Here is a 16,716-nt window from a genome sequence, read left to right on the forward strand (position 1 = left end):
AATTTCGCCAAAAATTGGTCTACAGTGCAACCCACTTACAGCGATACCACATATAACGTTGTACCGCTTATAACGATCAGTTTCTAGACTGAAAATGATCAGTTTCTAGTCCAGATACAACGATTGAAATTTTGGGTTTTCTCATTATCGTTATAAGTGGGTTACACCGTGCTTTGTTCCCTTCTTGCTGCAATCAGTTGCCTCCTTATGAAGTCATTCAGCTCAAAATCGATTGGCTATGTAGTTAACTGAAATGCACCACATTCCATTAAAGGGGCCCTCCGGAGCTTTCTGCGATCGTCTGTTTATGTTGTTATATTGCATAGTAGGTGCAAGTTAATATGTATACAAAGGGACTATTTTCTCTTGGAAGACAATCCCCCATTCCCTGTCCATCGCTAAAACTTGACCAATGAAAATGCTGCATCTCGCGGTGAATGCGAACATTGTTATTGCAACACTTTTTAAGCTTGTTTTAAATTAGAGTTTGAGAAAAACGTAAACTGATTGTGGTGCTGGAAACATAGTCCGCAATTATCGCTCCAAAACCAGCGAACTATGTTTTCTCCCCGCAAGCTTGTTGCTAGGGGGTGATGCGTCGGTGCGACGGCTCGTCTGCTTCCCGGGGCGTCTGCAGGCGTGCGTTTGCGGGACACGTGTTCCTTCTTCCCGTGGATCTTGACTCCGAAGCCAGCTTTGCGATCCTTCCACGTCAACGAGTCAAACTTTTCCTTGTCATCTGTGGGATGCGACTGCGTATTGCAGTAGTAGCGCGACGGTGCAGTGCGACGAACGACGACTGCCGAGCACAAAGTCCAGGTTCCTTGATGACGGTCCGCGCGTGTTCGAGAGATTCCTCCGCGGGTCGGCGGTCGGCCGCGTTGGTGACGCGCAGTGACGCCGGAATCGTTCGCTTGCTATTGGCTGACCCGTAAAGAGATGCCCCTCCCGTTTTCCGGGGTCATCTCAGAAAGTGGGGCGTGCCGGGGACTTTGATAGCAATTTTAGTAGGGAAATCCGCCGCGCATAACCATAATTTTATGATTTTTAGGATCCTTAGGGCCTGTAGATTGAGTTACCGCCATAAATAGACCATCGCAGAACGCTCCGGAGGGCCCCTTTAAGCTGATTAAGCTCGGTCGGTGGCTGATCATTTAGACTTTTCATGCCGCATTTTTTTTTTATTATTATTAAAAGTTACATTTTATTTTTATGAGTTTTGACTGCTTTCCCCTTGGGAGTGCATAAATAATTTAGTTGGGTATGTCACTTTTAATTCTCAATTGCTGAATCATAGATAGTGTTCCCAGGTGAGAAAGGAAGTGATTTGCTAACCTTGTCCTAGGACATTTGGATGCTCAATGGAGTAAGGGAAACTTGATTCTACGATAAGCTGATTTAACTTTAATTTTGTGGATATTTTGCACCATTTTTTTACTTTATACTTTCACCTATAATTTGTCGCAATCAATGTAAGTGCAACTAAAGCAAACTTTTGACTGTGCTCATGTCAGGTATTCCTTTTCTTTTTCTTTTTGGTTAAAGAATATGACAAACTTAAATTGGGCCAGGCTATGTTCCAATCTTGCATGGCTATTTACAACTTACTATGGCAGGTCATATCCTTTAGACATGTGCCAATCTTCTAAGCTTTCAAATATTAGTTCATTTGAACCTTGAATTTAATTGTAGTATTCAAAATTTTCTTTTTTTAATATTTTGGAACAATGTTTTCAAAATCTGTTATGGCTACCCCCTTGGGTCTCATATTTTTTTTTAATAAATTCGAAAGCATTTCATCAGCACTTCCTGGAACATACATTTCATATTTATTTTTATGAGAAGGAATTTTGATTTCTCATATTTTGGTGCCAAAGAAGCAACACTAATGACTTCCCTTCCAAAGACATTGTCATTTTCTGCTTCTTTCAATCGTTTCAGTTTGACTCCCTGTTGTCCGGCAGAATTAAAGGCCTCTCTTAAAGGTTCACAGTTGCCAGATGCAAGGAGGTGGCAAATTTGTTACCTGCTGTGCATGGCATTACAATGAGCAGCTGCTTTAGATGCATTAAATAAGAAGTCATTCCTGCATGGATATTTATATACCTAGAACCCCATATATTTGGACAAGAGCCTTTTGAAACAGCTGTAAACCAAAACTTTGTGAAGTGCAAGGCAGCATATGCATCATATAAAAAGAGCCAGAAGCACTAGAATGATGTTGTAAAACCAGTCAATAAGCTAAAAGCACTTGTGTTTTGTGCTTCATTCTTCACACAGCTGTTTTTTTTTTTTCAGGAATAAAGCGAGCAGGTTGCAAGTTTGATCATTTTGTTTTAAAGATGAAAAACCTGTAGGCTCAAGGGCGCGTTCGAATATCTTTCATCTTTTGTGCTCTACGTTCTACTTTCCAATAAAACTTGACTGCCTTCTCATTTGGAGGTATTAAAAATGTGTGAGACATGAAAAATAAGTACATTCAGAACACTGATATGAACTTGAAAAGTAGTTACCGTATTTACTCGCACAATGAACGCACTCGCGTACTGAACGCACCCCCCAAGTCGACTCTCAAAATTTCGACTTTTTTTTTTTCACTCGCGTAATAAACGCACCCCCAACTTGGACGTCAAAATTTTGACCCCCTCCCCCCACGCGCGCGAAATGAACGCACTTTTTTATCCTGTTGCAGCGAGGTCGCGAGTGTATGGGCAGCGTGGGCGAACAAAGCGCCTTGCAAAAGGCGTTAAAAAGATTGGCAAAGATCCAACGGAAGCAAAAAAAAAAAACATGGAGAGGAGCTTTTTTTTTTTTTTTTTTTTTTTTTTTTTTTTTTTTTTGCACAGCGCAGTTTGGACTTTGGGTTCGCGTGCCGCCGCGCGCAAGGAGGTAAGAAAGAGAAGCGGAGAAGCTCGAAACAGCTTGCGAAAAGCGGCAAAAAGAAAAAAAAAAACAAAAAAAAAAAAAAAACCACGGAACTAAGAAAAAACAAAAAGCTTTTTTTTTTGCACAGCGCAGTTTGGTTACGGGGGGGTCGCGCGCCGCGCGTAAGGAGGTAAGAAAGAGGAGCGGAGAAGCCCTCTAAGCAAACGAAACGGCTTTCGAAAGGCGGCAAAAAGAAGGAAAAAAACAAACTTATGGAACAGAAAAAAACAAAAGAAAAAAAAGGCTTTTTTTTTTTTTTTTACAGCGCAGTTTGGTTACGGGGAGTGGCGGCGCGCCGCGCGCAAGGAGAAAAGAAAGATAAGCGGAGAGCCCTCGCCTAAGCAACGCCTAAGCAAACAGAACAGCTTGCGAAAGGCGGCAAAAAAAAAAAAAAAACCAAGGAACTAAGAAAAAGAACAGTTTTTTTTTTTTTGCACAGCTTAGTTTGGTTACGGGCGCCGCGCGCAAAGAGAAAAGAAGTTACTTCTATTTTTCAGGATAAAAGGTCGGTTCATTATGCGAGTAAATACGGACGCAAAAATTTTACTTCGCGTAATGAACGCCCCCCCCCCCCAACTTTGTATCGATTTTTCATTAAAAAAAGTGCGTTCATTCTGCGAGTAAATACAATATATGTGAGAAGTCTACATAGTAAAAAAGCAAAAACTCTGTATGTTGGTGAAAGAAGAAATGCTGTGGGAAATAAAAGCAAAGTTTAGAAGTCTAAAAGTAAAATCCGAATTTCTCTAAAAATAAATTCCTAAAGCTCCGCTGAGGGCTCTTAATGGCACCGATGCGCTGCAGGAAGGTGACACTATGGCGCAGCTTTCTCGTTGTGCAATCTTGCTTAAAGGGAAAGAGAACTTTTTAAAGTAGGTTCTGAAATTGTTGTTTTTGTTGCAGCGCTTTTTTTCAAAAAGGACAATTGTTTGCTGAAGTCATTGGAAAAGCAAGTCAGGGTTTCCTTTGCCCCGATGCGATGCGCTGCAAACGCAGTCACAATTTTGGTTTAAGTCTTTATACACAGCACTATGGTAAAACAATGTGATTAGCAATTCCAAAAGCTTAGGTTATGCACCATACATATTGTAGAGTTAAAAAAAAATGTAAAAAAAAAGTGTCTAGCTTTTTCAGTGGAGTTCTAAATCGGCCCTGTTTTAATTTTAAAAAAAAGTTTTGCCTAGGAAAAGATTTTTTTTTTCTTACCATTCACTTGTAAAACTATAAGTTGCTGGCTTTATACTGCAATATCGTTTATTGGCTAAATATTATTCAATACTACCCTTGAAGAGCACTTATTTTTTAACTTAATAAAGAATTTTATATTTGACCAGAAGCAGCTTTTCCATCCTTATTTTATTTAAAAGCTATGAATGTTTTTCTTTTTTTTTGTGAAAGGGTTTATTGAATTTATAGTTGATTAAATCACTAAATGTGCTACTTGCACATGTATTATTACTCTAGTGAGGTCAAGCAAGGTTTAGAACATTTTTTTATACTGGAAATGCACACCTATCTTTTTTGTTTTAAATGAATCATCTAATGAAGAATACTGCCCATCTACTGTAAATGACTTCATTTTTGCAGAAAACTGATTTTCGTGAATTTCACGTTTGGAAAGACATGGCAGAAAATTGATTATTGGAATACATTGCCTCATGTTAGTAAATACTTGCATACCACACTCAACCACAACATTTTGTGCCAGCGAAAAATTCCTGAAACTCGCACTTCGCAAAATTTGCCAAATACTGAGCCCGCAAAGACAAAATTTTTTTTACAGTATCCATATCTGTCTTAGTTCCATTGTATGTTTTCCCTGCATTGTAATTTTTTAATATATATATATATATATACGGTTTATATGTTGGGGTAATTGACACAAACTTCTCCGTTGGTCAAGACTTTAGTGTTCATTTTGTTGTGTATATTGTGTCTTGTGGTTTGTTCAATTGAGTGTTGCATGTGTCTGCTTTGTGTATGGTTGTGTTGCAGTTTATGTTTGTGTTGTTGCGATGCATTTCACAGAAATGTGGCAATAGTCTCATAGTGCCAAGACTATGATTTTTGGTGGCACCCTGACTAGTGTGGCTCGAATATGTCGAAAGTGTGGGCAGTGCTGGTGTTAGCAGGGATGAGTTTGACATGAAAGTCTGTCCCTTCATTAAAGGGATGCAAATTTCTCGCATACGAGGATGAGCTTGTGTATGACTCTTAGTGACAAGATTCATTGTAAAAAGTTCAAGAAAAGGCCTACTTAGAAAGTTCAGAATGGATAGAGAGACTGCCAGTAGAGAACCAGTGAAACTGACGTTTGTGGTTGCAGTACACACGCACAGCCATGTGCAGATTTAGTGGTAGAAGGTCGAAGTGACCAGAAGACTGGTGCTGGGTAACTATATTTCAGAGTTTGCCCGCACATTTACACCGACTGCACACTTGGAGCCACTCGTAGGTTTTGGCCTGCAGAAATGTCCTAAATCGAGAATCTCTTAATGATTTGCTTTCAGCCACTCGTTATGGATGTTACTAAAATAGTTGCTCGTTCCCACTGCAAAACACTGAACTCTTGGATTTCGCATCCCGTTTAACATACCCTAACTTTTCTATTGACGCTGGCCACAGAAAGCGACAACTTCTCGTCGCATTTGGCACAGTTAATTTGTCTTTCCAGAAGTGCAGTAGGAGGCACGAGAATTCGTAATGCCCGTGGGCAATCTGCTAAGTGAGCCTGCCCTAACCTAATACAGTCTGTCACGCGTCGTCGCTTTTGTTTCCTTTGCGTGTCTTCTTTGATGCGTGCGAGTGCCCCACTTTCCCGTGCATGCGTCCCCTCGCGAGCGAACACCACTTGCCTGCGTCGAAGGGCGCAGTGCCTGCCCCGGTGGCTTGAGCACATGCATGCCGCACCAGCACGCGCGCGCCAGAGCGCCGTCACGTAACTCACGCCACTCTCCTCGTTTTCTCTCCCCACAGCTAGTGGCCGCCGCTGCCTCTGTGCATCACGACCTTAATCCCATTAACGAGGATTGAATGGAAAGAGAAACCGCCTTGAAACGGCCGTGCGTGTAGTGTGGTGTCAAGTGGAACGACCAGTCTGCATGTGTGTCTGTGTTTTCTCTTCTTTTTTTTTTTTTTTTTACTTCTTCTCTTTTTTCACTTACCTGGCCCATCGAACAGACTAGGAAGGACTGTTTTACAGAGAGGCACGTGCCGTGTCCGCCCCTCCCCCCCACTCCCACTTCTACCCGGTCAACCTCAGCTCCGACCGCCCTTCAAAATACCGGCCCATTGCCTCCGCCCCTGCCTGCCCCATCACCCCTGCCACCGCCCTTTCATTTTTTCGTTTTTGCTGCAGTTTTTTAAGTGCATCCGATGTTCGGAGTTTGGGGGGTTCTGCTGTGTCCACCCGTCACACTGTGCACCGAAAGTGCTGTCTTCGTTTCTTTTTTATTTTGCTGTAACTCAAAGTTTCGTGCGGGTCTGTGGTTTCATGTCTCATGGACGGCCCTGTTTGTGAGTGTTGTTTGGGAGGTGACGACTTGCAAAATTGAAATACAAAGGTTACTTGAACAGTTGGAGGAGGAGAGGCTTATTTATGTGTTTTGTTACGTGTAGCTCCGCGTGGAAAGGGCGGGATTTGTTCAAACTCCGAAGGCAGCGGGCCACTCCTGTACTCAAGTGCTTCACGGTGTGAGAGGAACTGCGCTTTTTCCTTTCTCCAAGCGTATGTGTTTGTGATGACTTTTAGTGTCTGCATTTCTTTTTGTTGTGCCACCGATAACCTGTTCAGTCTGCTCACCCTGTGCATAATCTGTTGTTACCATCACCACTCCAACTAGTGCTGTTATTCAAATTGAGATGTTGTTAGCCTTCACCATGACCCTCATAACTGTTGTTGTTTCATACAGTTTGTACTATAGTATCTACAGTGAGACTGCTACAAAGGAGAATGGAACAAAGGTGCTAGTGAGCCTCTTTTAGTGTTTTTATTGAATACACATTAAGACTACACTGTTCCACGGTACTTGGACTTAACTGGAGAGAAGCAGCTGCAATGTATAGCGTCCTACTGTTTTGTTTTTGGCCGGCACGTCTTTCGTGTCGGCTCGCTGTGGGTTAGGGACGGGCTTCGTCTGTGCACCGGACACCTCTGCCCTGGGACTGTGCCGCCCTCTAATTTTAAGTGTGAATCTGTAAAAACTTGAGTGCCATTTCCTGAATGTCTCGTCTTATGCCCACACCACATTTTAATTGCTGCTTTTCCTGGCTGCCAGCTTCAGCTTTCTCTGTTGCCTCTACTGTAACTGAAGACTGGCAATTTGAATGCAATCGTCAGTGACAAGGTTCTGGCTCCACTAAGAGTGGAAGATGGTTTTAAACAATAAATGCTCATGCCACTGCTTCACGAGAGCAACACAACTTTTGTCTTGTGCGAAGTCTTATTAACAGGTAGTCGTGCTCTTTTCTCTTATTTTTCTGAATGCTAATCGCAGGTCTAGATTGGGTAAGTAACCTAGAACATTGTGTGTATCCACGTGTTGTGTTGTCCTCGGTTTCGGGCCCCGTTGGATTGTGGTTCATCTCCCGCTTTTGTTGTCCAATCGTAAAGCAACAAATGCTGCCTTTCTTTTTTTTTTTACTTTGTTATTTTGTTTATTTTGCATGAAAAGGCATGTTCGGTTGTTGGGTCCTATTATCGTGCTCAAGAGTTTCTTAAACTCTATTGGAGACACCCATAATTAGAGAAGCATGAGGGGTCATCAGTTAGAACCAACTTGGAATTTGCAAAATCACTTCCTCCTGTAGAACCACTCAAATTATTTTTGGCCTCAGCTTGGAACTTTATTTTTAAATTTTTTTGGTAGAATAGATTTATGCCTGTAGTACATATACTTTTTTTTTCTTGGCCTTTGTGAACGCATGTTTTTTTTGTTTTAATGTGGTTGTGGTGTCTTAACACTTAATATTTAACTGGCTATATTGCTGGGGGAAAAAAGCTAATGCAAACTCTAACATTCTTTTTGCAGACACGTCTCTAGTCTTCCACAGAAAGTGCAACCGACTTTGCAATGACCGGCTTCCAGCCACACCAGGTTTTCCTGCATTCAAGGTTTCAGGTGTCAAGAATAGTTGTATATATTTGTGTGCCCTGTAAAGACAAAAAGGAAAAAAACGTGAAACAATACTGCTTTAGGCCTCAGTCCCAAGTATTCAGGACTGAACACTAACTTATCTCTCTCTCTCTCTCTCTCTCTCTTTCTCTCTCAATCTCTGTCCTTTTTTTTTTTCTTGCATCAACCAATTGCTTTTCACCTGTTATTTTCATCAGGTTATGCAGTTTCATTGTGTACATAACTAAATAAAACTGAGATGCCATGCACTCCGTTTATGGTTCTGCTGCAATCTGTATGGTTCATTCGCTCCTTGAACACAGGGTAGTGATGTCACGATGCCAAGCTCTGACTGGAGTATATTTTCATCTTCAGAGGCGGTAGGTATTACTGAAGGGTGGGATTATGACGTAGAAAAAGTAAACAAAGGATAATCATGAAACAGATCCTAGTATTCCGGTTAAAGCATTTCTAAGATCAACAGGAATGCCTGCTCCTTGCACGGAGGGTGCCCAAGCTGTGGCATTGCCTGTTAGTCTTGTCAATGGCTGCGACGAGATGTTTTGGTGGCGCCATCTTGCGGGCGTCCTTCAGTGACAGATGGTAGGAAGCAAGCAGACGACTCGCTACGTCAATGCACGAAATGGCTGCGTTAGCTCTCATTTACCCCGATTGAAAACGGTTTATTTATTAAAGAAACGTGTATGACGTTTTTGTCAGTGATCTTTTAATAAATAACCATGCCTCAAAGGATTGTCTTTTTTTTTTTTGTATTTAAAAAAATTTTAAAATCTTCAAAAACAAGCCTGGAGCTTCACATTGCAGCTTATGCGGGTGTGCAGGGATAGGGGGGGGAGGGGGCACAACGCCTCTTTCTTTTTTTTTTTTTTTTTTTCTTTTTTTTTGTGTGGAGGTTTTAGAAAAATGTTTTGCATTCACTAGAGTAAAGACGTGCTGTCTTAGCTGGGCACAGGCGCACAGTTCTGTTGCAAAGCGCCGCACACTTGTTTTAGCTCCATTGAGCTTGCCGATACCGACATTTCTATCCAAGTGTGACTGGACAGTTGCTGACGAGCGAATACTCTTCAGCCAACTGACGCTTATCTCCTCCCGGATCGAATATCTGGCAAAAATGTTTGTCGCATCGCGGCTTCAGCTCTAAAGAAAAGCAAAACAATTCATAAAATCTTGAATTGTCGTACAAGACCCGGACCCGGCAGATTCAGGCGATTGATTAGTATGTTCTATTCAATTTTTCCTAAGAATTGTATATAAATTCAAAGTCGCTCGCTGAGAAGCGCATTGCACATAATTAGGCATACCGACGGTAGTAATTCATAGCAGGTATGTATTGGGGGTCCCAAAGAGGGGCGGCCAGGCTCTCTAAACCGACCGCAAAATTCTGTTTCTTAACCTATCGCGCTACGATTTTGTGCAGCGCGGCCCGCAGATGGTGCATTTATTATTATTTTTTTTTTGTGAATTTACTTAAGGAAAAAAAGAAAAAGGCTTAACTTTTATGGAAATGCAGCGAAGTCAACGGTCTTCAAACAATAGGGAGTCCTATTGTTTGAAGACCGATGGCTTCGCTGCATTTCCATAGGGACTAAGGCTTAAAGTGTCGACAAGCGCGTCCTTTGGGGTCCAATCACACGAGCGAATGACGTTTTAGCGAACAGCACTACTATTCGCTAAAAGGTCTTAAGCCTAGTTCACATGCAGCGGTTCTGGCCCTAGAGCGGCGCGATTTCTGCCGTCGCGGCGCTCTGGCCAGCACCAGCAATTCTGCGGCACGAGCGCTGCGACGGCAGAAATCGCGCCGCTTTAGGGCCAAAATCGCTGCATGTGAAACAGGCTTTACGATGAAAGTTGGCGTTCGCTAAAACGTCGTTCGAGCAACTGAGTGCCACACATTCGAAATCGATGCATGAGCATGTTTCAGCAATAAGTTTTCTTTCCAGTTACGTCAAAACATCGGGCGTCCCGACGCTCCCTTTTCTTTTTTTTTTTTTCTTTTTTACTTTGGAACGCGTGAAACGGCGTCTCTTATCGGCTCACCCCCTTAGCAAACCTAAACTTCGACGGCGTCCGATTGGGTTCTTTTTTATATATATATATATATATATATATATATATATATATATATATATATATATAGTTATGATTGCGTTCCCCACCAGAGCAGGCACGCTTCTACAATGTGACAGCTTGAGACGCTCAAGTTTGTACTAGAGTCATTCTAGTTTGTACTATCCAAAACAAATCCTCGCCTAACAACTCCCTTTTCACACCGCCTTCTGGGACACTCGGGAGGTCCTCTTTCGCTGAGCATTAGCAGCAGTTAAAAGGCCGTCGCGATCGTCCGTGGGAAATAGATGACTATGATTCATCAAGCTTGTCTGAGTCAAGTAATGGCCAGCAGATGTTATAAGATTTTCAGCACGAAATTTCAGACGATTCACCTTTCGCATTCGATCTGCCGGCATCGCCCTTCGAGGGAACAAAACAAACGTAACCGTTTTTTTTTTTTTAATTTGAAATTTGAGATTTGAAGTAATATTTTCACTGAAGAGGCTCTCTACCAGCCCCAATGTAAAATATATGCTGTGTATTGAAGTGTTTCTGTAAAATCTAAGCTACCGTGTGAGAACATTGGCATATATCGTGTTGCTTATTTTCTGAATGCGAACAGAAAAATAAGCGAAAAGGCAACGCATATTATTTTGTTAACGATACTTTCGGATGATTGTCCGCTAAAAGAACGAGAGGACTGAGCTTATCCTACGATCCAGTATGTTTCATTATGATTGCCTTTTCTACAAGTGCACGTGTTAACGGTAAAATAACGTGTTTTTTTTTACACGAGTTCCTAGTTCCTCCACTCGACAATAGATAAACCATGTATCAAAACATAATAACCAAAAACAAGCGAATCCCCGATTATTCGACGCGTACCTTCGACACTTCAGAGAAGCAGCATGTCAACTTCAGTGTGGATCGAGCTTGTAGCTCGTCGCACCACTCCCTTTGCAAGTTGGCTCCTCGCCCCACAAAGAGGACCGCTCCTGCGCGACGCCATTTACAAAGAAGACCCACGGGGGACCGTATAACAAATACAGAGCGTGTTTTGGGGGTGACGGGATTTTGTAGCTTTTTACTTGTATTTGTTGTGCTACGTCATAGAGTACACACTGTACTCCTCCGGACGCTTTCGTGGCGAAGGACAAAGATTGGCCCGTTAGAGCCTGCTGCTCAAGTGCGTTTTTTTTTTATTCTTTTTTTTAGGGGGGGGGGAGAGGGGGACCAGCTGAATCAATATGGCGTCCCGTGAATACCCCCTATAACAATACAATGCAATCCACTTATAACGATACCACATATAACGACTTACCGCCTAGAAGTTATAACGATTAGTTTGAACCATGTGCTTCTGCTCTGAGTCTATCTAAAAAAAAAAACGCATGTATAGGGATGGAATATTTTAGGCCCATCGGGCTACAACGATCATAAATGCGCTGATTGGAAGATAAAAAATAAAAGAAATATCGGGCAAAAAGTTAAAAACACGCTTGTCACGCGTGTATGTCATACGGACACGCCTCGAAGATCACCGCAAGTTCTGGCTGTGCGTGCCCTGAAGCCGACCGTTATCGTCATCACCGGCATCAGTCGTCACGGAAAGGAAGGTTACAGCAGGTGCAGCGACAGGCCCCGACGATGTACCCATGGGACTCATAACGACAGTTAGAAAAACAAGTAAATTGAAGTTATGGCATTTGATTACCCAAATAATTATGGGAAAAGAGGTACCCGATGATTGAAAACTAGGTCGAATGAGACTAATATATAAAGGGAGAGAGAACAAAGAACATTTGGTCATATTCCCTAGTAGCACCATATGTTGCCATAACGTGACTGGAATGTCACAAATGTAATGTAACGTTGGGGCACATTTGGGTATGTTATAGCAATGTTTGAAAACTAACGTAACAGAAACATTCTCCTGTAACATTGTTTGACTGTCACTGAATGTCATGTAACGTTACATCACATAGGCAAACGTTCCAGGAATGTTAGAGAAGCAACATTGGAGCAACGTTTAGAAATAACCTCTTGGTAACATTTCCATCCTGACATACGGGCAATGTTATGCAGCGATGTTGGCCTAATGTGACGAAATGTGACGCATCACCACATCACACAGAGGCTGGTCAAGGATACACGAAGATACCAAACTTATAATAGTTCAATGTTGATTCTCTTGTTCAAATATTTTTATTTTTTTACAAACAGAAAGACCGCTCTAATGCTTGTGACGGGCGTGTTTGAAACAAATGTTCAAAATGTACCCTGGAAAGATTACAGAAAATTAAAAAAATATCTGTCCAAAAGGTTTATGATAAAATTGAATTCATTTGTGTGTATGGCATTTCCTTGCTTCCTTCCTGCCCCTTAACGGGTTGGCGAGTCTGCTCAATATTCACGAGCTAGCATGCACCCTCATCATAGCCTTTAGGTTAAGGTCATTCGAATGTCCAGCTTTTGGAACGCATGCTAAAGATAACAAGAGGGTGAAGTCATGGGGTGTTATTGTGTTATCAAAGGTGGAAAACTCACGCTGGTGACGCGACGACCCAAAGACCTCCCGAACATGTATAGGATGGTATGAGAGTCGTAGCCTGTAAATTAATTTGGAACACGTAGCTAGCCGAAATTATCACCAAAAGTGTATTTTAGTTGTGTGCTCTATTGCATTATTTTCGAAGCGTAGCTCTGTTTCTGTGAAAAATACGAACATGATTACCCTACGGCCAGGTCGCAGAGAGCTCTTGGGGTCGACCGACTGCTCTATCCGACCCGAGCTTGCTGCAAAATGATTTCTACTATTTAAAAGAGAAGCGAGGACTAATTTCACGACGGACTCAGGTCAAATCGAGCGACTGGGTGGTTCTTACTCTCGCCTTGTCTCGGTTGTCTGCGCCAGTGCTTGCCATAGAGATTTAGAGAAATCTTGGAGCGTGCAGTATAAGATACACCCTGGTTGAAAATTTGAAATAGTTACATGCAGAAGCTCATATTTCAGTCCAATTTACAGCTCAGCACTCTATTCGGAAAACTCAAAAAGTGGCGGCTCATTGCAGCACACTGCAAGTGAGACGACTGGCGGTAGCCATTGTCTCATAGACAGAGGGGAAAAGGGAGACGGTTGAGGGGGAAGGTGAGCGATGAGATGGGAAGGAGAATAGAGGCAGGAAGAAAGAGGTCAAGTATGAAGGTCGAAGGTCAAAAACACACGCTCACACAAGGAAGAGAGGAGACAAAAGGAAAAGGGGAATGAGGATGAGAGGCTGAGGGAGCATGAAGAGAAAGATGAAGAGAAGTGGGGCAGGGAGGAGCAAGATCAGACGGAGGAGAGAGGAAAGAGGGGACGAAGAGCACACAGAGGGAATATGAGACCAATGGGGGAGAAGGAGTGGAGGGGAATGAGGAGACGGGACGGGGTGAGGCCAGGCAAGACGTAAAACATCGCAGGTCATAGGCCTCGGTTGCATGGACACAAGATCACACCTCCCCGACCACTCAAAATGAAGAGCCATATGCAGCTGCCACCAAAAAGAAAAGGTCAAAGGCCATGAGCATAGAATCACTCAAACGAGAGAGAAGGGGGAAGAGGGGAGGAAAGATGAGTAGGATGGGTAGCGGGAAGAGGAAGGTGGACAAGAGAGTAGAGGAAGAGGGGAGGGAGGAATAAGGAGACCGAGGAGATAGAAGGGGAGATGGCGAGGAGGAGCAGTCAAGGGTCCGAAGTCGAGATCAAAGGTCAAAGGCAACGAATATATAATCCTATAAAGGTGGGGAAGGGGGGGCCACAAACATTAAATCATGCGAGGAAATGAGGAGTGAAAGGTTAGAAAAGGCAACATAGAAGAGATGGGACGGGAATGGGGTGAGATTAAAGAAAAGTGAGTGAGAGGGGGGGGAGGGGCAGGTAGGAAGGAGATCTAGCATCAAGGGCCACGGATACAAGGACGCACTCCGCCGACCACTCAAAATGAAGGGCCCCAAGGGGGGAGGCACTCACTTTATCGAGTGACGTGTTAGCGAATGTCCACGTTTCACCGAATGACACTTCAGTGAAAATTCGGATGCTGCAAAGCGGCGTTTTCGGGTTGGCCAAGTGGGTTCACATTTTTGTAATGAGCCGCCGCAGACTCGCCGCGCGGCGGATGGGTTAACGCGCGCCCCCGTTATGCGCTAAAACGTTGATTCGCTCAAATGCCGCTGTTTGCTAAAACGTCATTCGCTCATCTAATATGGACCCTAATTATAATGAAACGAGTATAATCACACACACATTGTTAGCCCCCGTTCACTTCTCGCCAAAGAGCCGTCGACACGAGAACATATTTGAGCTTGAGGCTTCGAAGCTCGCTCTGCGTGGACCACTCTTTGCCTACATTTGTTATCTGGACACATCACAATGGCACAGCACAGTCGCATAGCTACGGTACTACCGTTTCGATGTTAACAGTTCACTATCGTTACCGATATTGTGGTCGAGGTCATCCACTGATCACTGCAAGACGTTGCAAGATCGCCATCGTCCGCCATGATTGCACACTAGTACGGCATTACGGTTATGGCTGTACGGCTTATACCAATTTCCAATTTCTCCAATTGATGTAATGTTGTATAACTCTTAAAAAAAACTTATTTTAGTAATGTCAGATAAATTTCCACAGTTTATTCCTACTTGAAACTTTATGTTTAGTCGTTTACTCGTTTGCGCACACTGTTGACAAGCCAAGACGCCAAGAGTGCAAGTAACTCAAGCCAAGCAAGGTCGAAGCCAGGTTGACCACGTGACCGTATGTCAACGGACCGTCAAGGCCTGTTTCATCGGACCGCTCTGCCGATCTCTCGGCGTGGAGGAAACGTAAACAAAGGCATGTTTCATTTTCATTGTTACTACTTGTGCTGAACAATGGAGCGGGCGAAGCGTTCGCTATCAGGGCTATCCGATTGCCAAAAAAGACGTAGAGTAGCCGAAAGTGTTCGCAAGGAACTTGAAAGTTGCGGTACGAGCAGTGAGGAGTCGGTGGACACTGAGGAAGCATACCCTCTTTCACCTGGACAACAGGCCGTGGCAGCACATCCAAGTTTTTCCGGAGAGTTTGAATACCAACGAGCTTCCGAGTGTGAATCTGAGTCGAGTGATACGAGTGGTGCACGAAATAACCTAATCTCAGAACACCTGTGTCAAAATCCCCGCTGCGAATTTCCCCCGTTACCTCCCCCTCTTCAAAATCCCCGGCCTTCCAAACCCCCTTTCCTTTATCCCCTCATCAGTTCCCCCGGGCCAGTGGTCCTTAGAAACCATTTGGAAAAGCGCTTTTATGGACACTTCATAAAGCTGAGCTGTGTTATGACCATCCTAGCCAGCCCCAAATTTTCTGACACACTGTGATCTTGCAGAATCTCTCTTGAGAGAGTTTGTTTCTGGAGATGGTACCTTGTATGAGGGGGTTTATGTCTACAACATGCACTCCCTGATCCGCCTGACAAGACGTTCGACGGTTCGGCCCTGTCAACACCTTCTCGGTCTTTCCCTTCGAGAACTTCCTTGGGAAGCTCAAGAAGTTGGTGAGGGGTCCTTCCTTGGCACTGCAGCAGGTTATCAAGAGGCACTCAGAAGTGAATCCCACCACCGTGTCAAGTTCTGTGCAACAGAAGTGTGCTCTGCTCAAGCAACAACCTGAGCCGCCAAGCTTCAAGAAAACCCAGTGCAGTGAGCTTGTTTTAGACCGAGCACATTTCTCTCTGAAGGCGTCCGACAACTGTGTTCAACTGAAGTATGGCAACATTGCTGTTGTTAGGAACTTCATTGAGTCAGATGGGAACCGTAGCATCTGCGGACAGTTTTTCCGAAATCTCGGCAACCTTTATACTTCAAAGCTGCCATCATCAGAGCTAGGAATTTTTAGAGCTATGGGGCTCTCCATGCAGTATTCAGTGGGGAGTGTGCAGGACATCAGGTGGAAGTGCATCTGCTTGCAATATAACCAGGGACATGATTGTAAACCTGAGACTGGGGCAAAAAGGAGAACACAGCAGAAGGTAGAAAAAGAGGAGGCAATGTCTCAAACTCAGCTGCAAAGTTTATTTCGTACACGCCTTATATACCACAACTCCAACGCTGCCTCTACAAAAAAAAAATATATGACAAGGGGACAATGAAATTTGGGTAAACCTCTTATCTCCCTTGACCTCTCCTGCGAAACACTCGCACAAAGGGTCACATTCTAGCATAACCACCGCCATTCAGCGTTGGAGTTGTGGTATATAAGGCGTGTACGAAATAAACTTTGCAGCCGAGTTTGAGACGTTGCCTGCCCTTTTTCTACCTTCTGCTGTGTTCTCTTTTCTGCCCCAGTCTCAGGTTTACAATCATGTTCAACTTACACCAGCTCGCCTGCACTCTGACTATTTTTTCGATAACCAGGGCTATGCTGTTTTTTTTATCTACTTCACTTGCAAGTGTGATCTATGTTTGCAACTATTGTACATTGGTTGTGCTTAATTCGAAAACTGTATTTTTAGTGACTTATGACTGGTCTTTAAGGTAATAACGGCTTTATTTGTTGATTTCAGGAAGTGTACTCTCTTGTACATTTTT

The 16,716-nt window shown here is 43.4% G+C and overlaps 1 protein-coding gene across 4 annotated transcripts in view; it reads left to right on the forward strand.

Annotated features, from left to right (window-relative positions):
- LOC8037877 (phosphatidylinositol 4-phosphate 5-kinase type-1 alpha) overlaps window positions 1–8,308 on the forward strand; it is a 47,401-nt gene extending 39,093 nt beyond the window's left edge. For 2 of the 4 annotated variants that reach the window (XM_029969576.4, XM_029969579.4), the window contains one exon: window positions 5,902–8,308. In XM_029969576.4, the coding sequence (XP_029825436.1) occupies window positions 5,902–5,958 (57 nt within the window). In that variant the 3' untranslated portion in view covers window positions 5,959–8,308. The remainder of the gene's footprint in view (window positions 1–5,901) is intronic. The other 2 variants (XM_029969578.4, XM_040504779.2) reach the window with 1 other exon arrangement.
- The last annotated feature ends 8,408 nt before the right edge of the window (window positions 8,309–16,716 follow it).

This window comes from Ixodes scapularis, unplaced genomic scaffold (genome assembly GCF_016920785.2).
Source record: "Ixodes scapularis isolate PalLabHiFi unplaced genomic scaffold, ASM1692078v2 PGA_scaffold0__279_contigs__length_252992795, whole genome shotgun sequence".
In the NCBI taxonomy this organism is placed as follows: Eukaryota; Metazoa; Arthropoda; class Arachnida; order Ixodida; family Ixodidae; genus Ixodes; species Ixodes scapularis.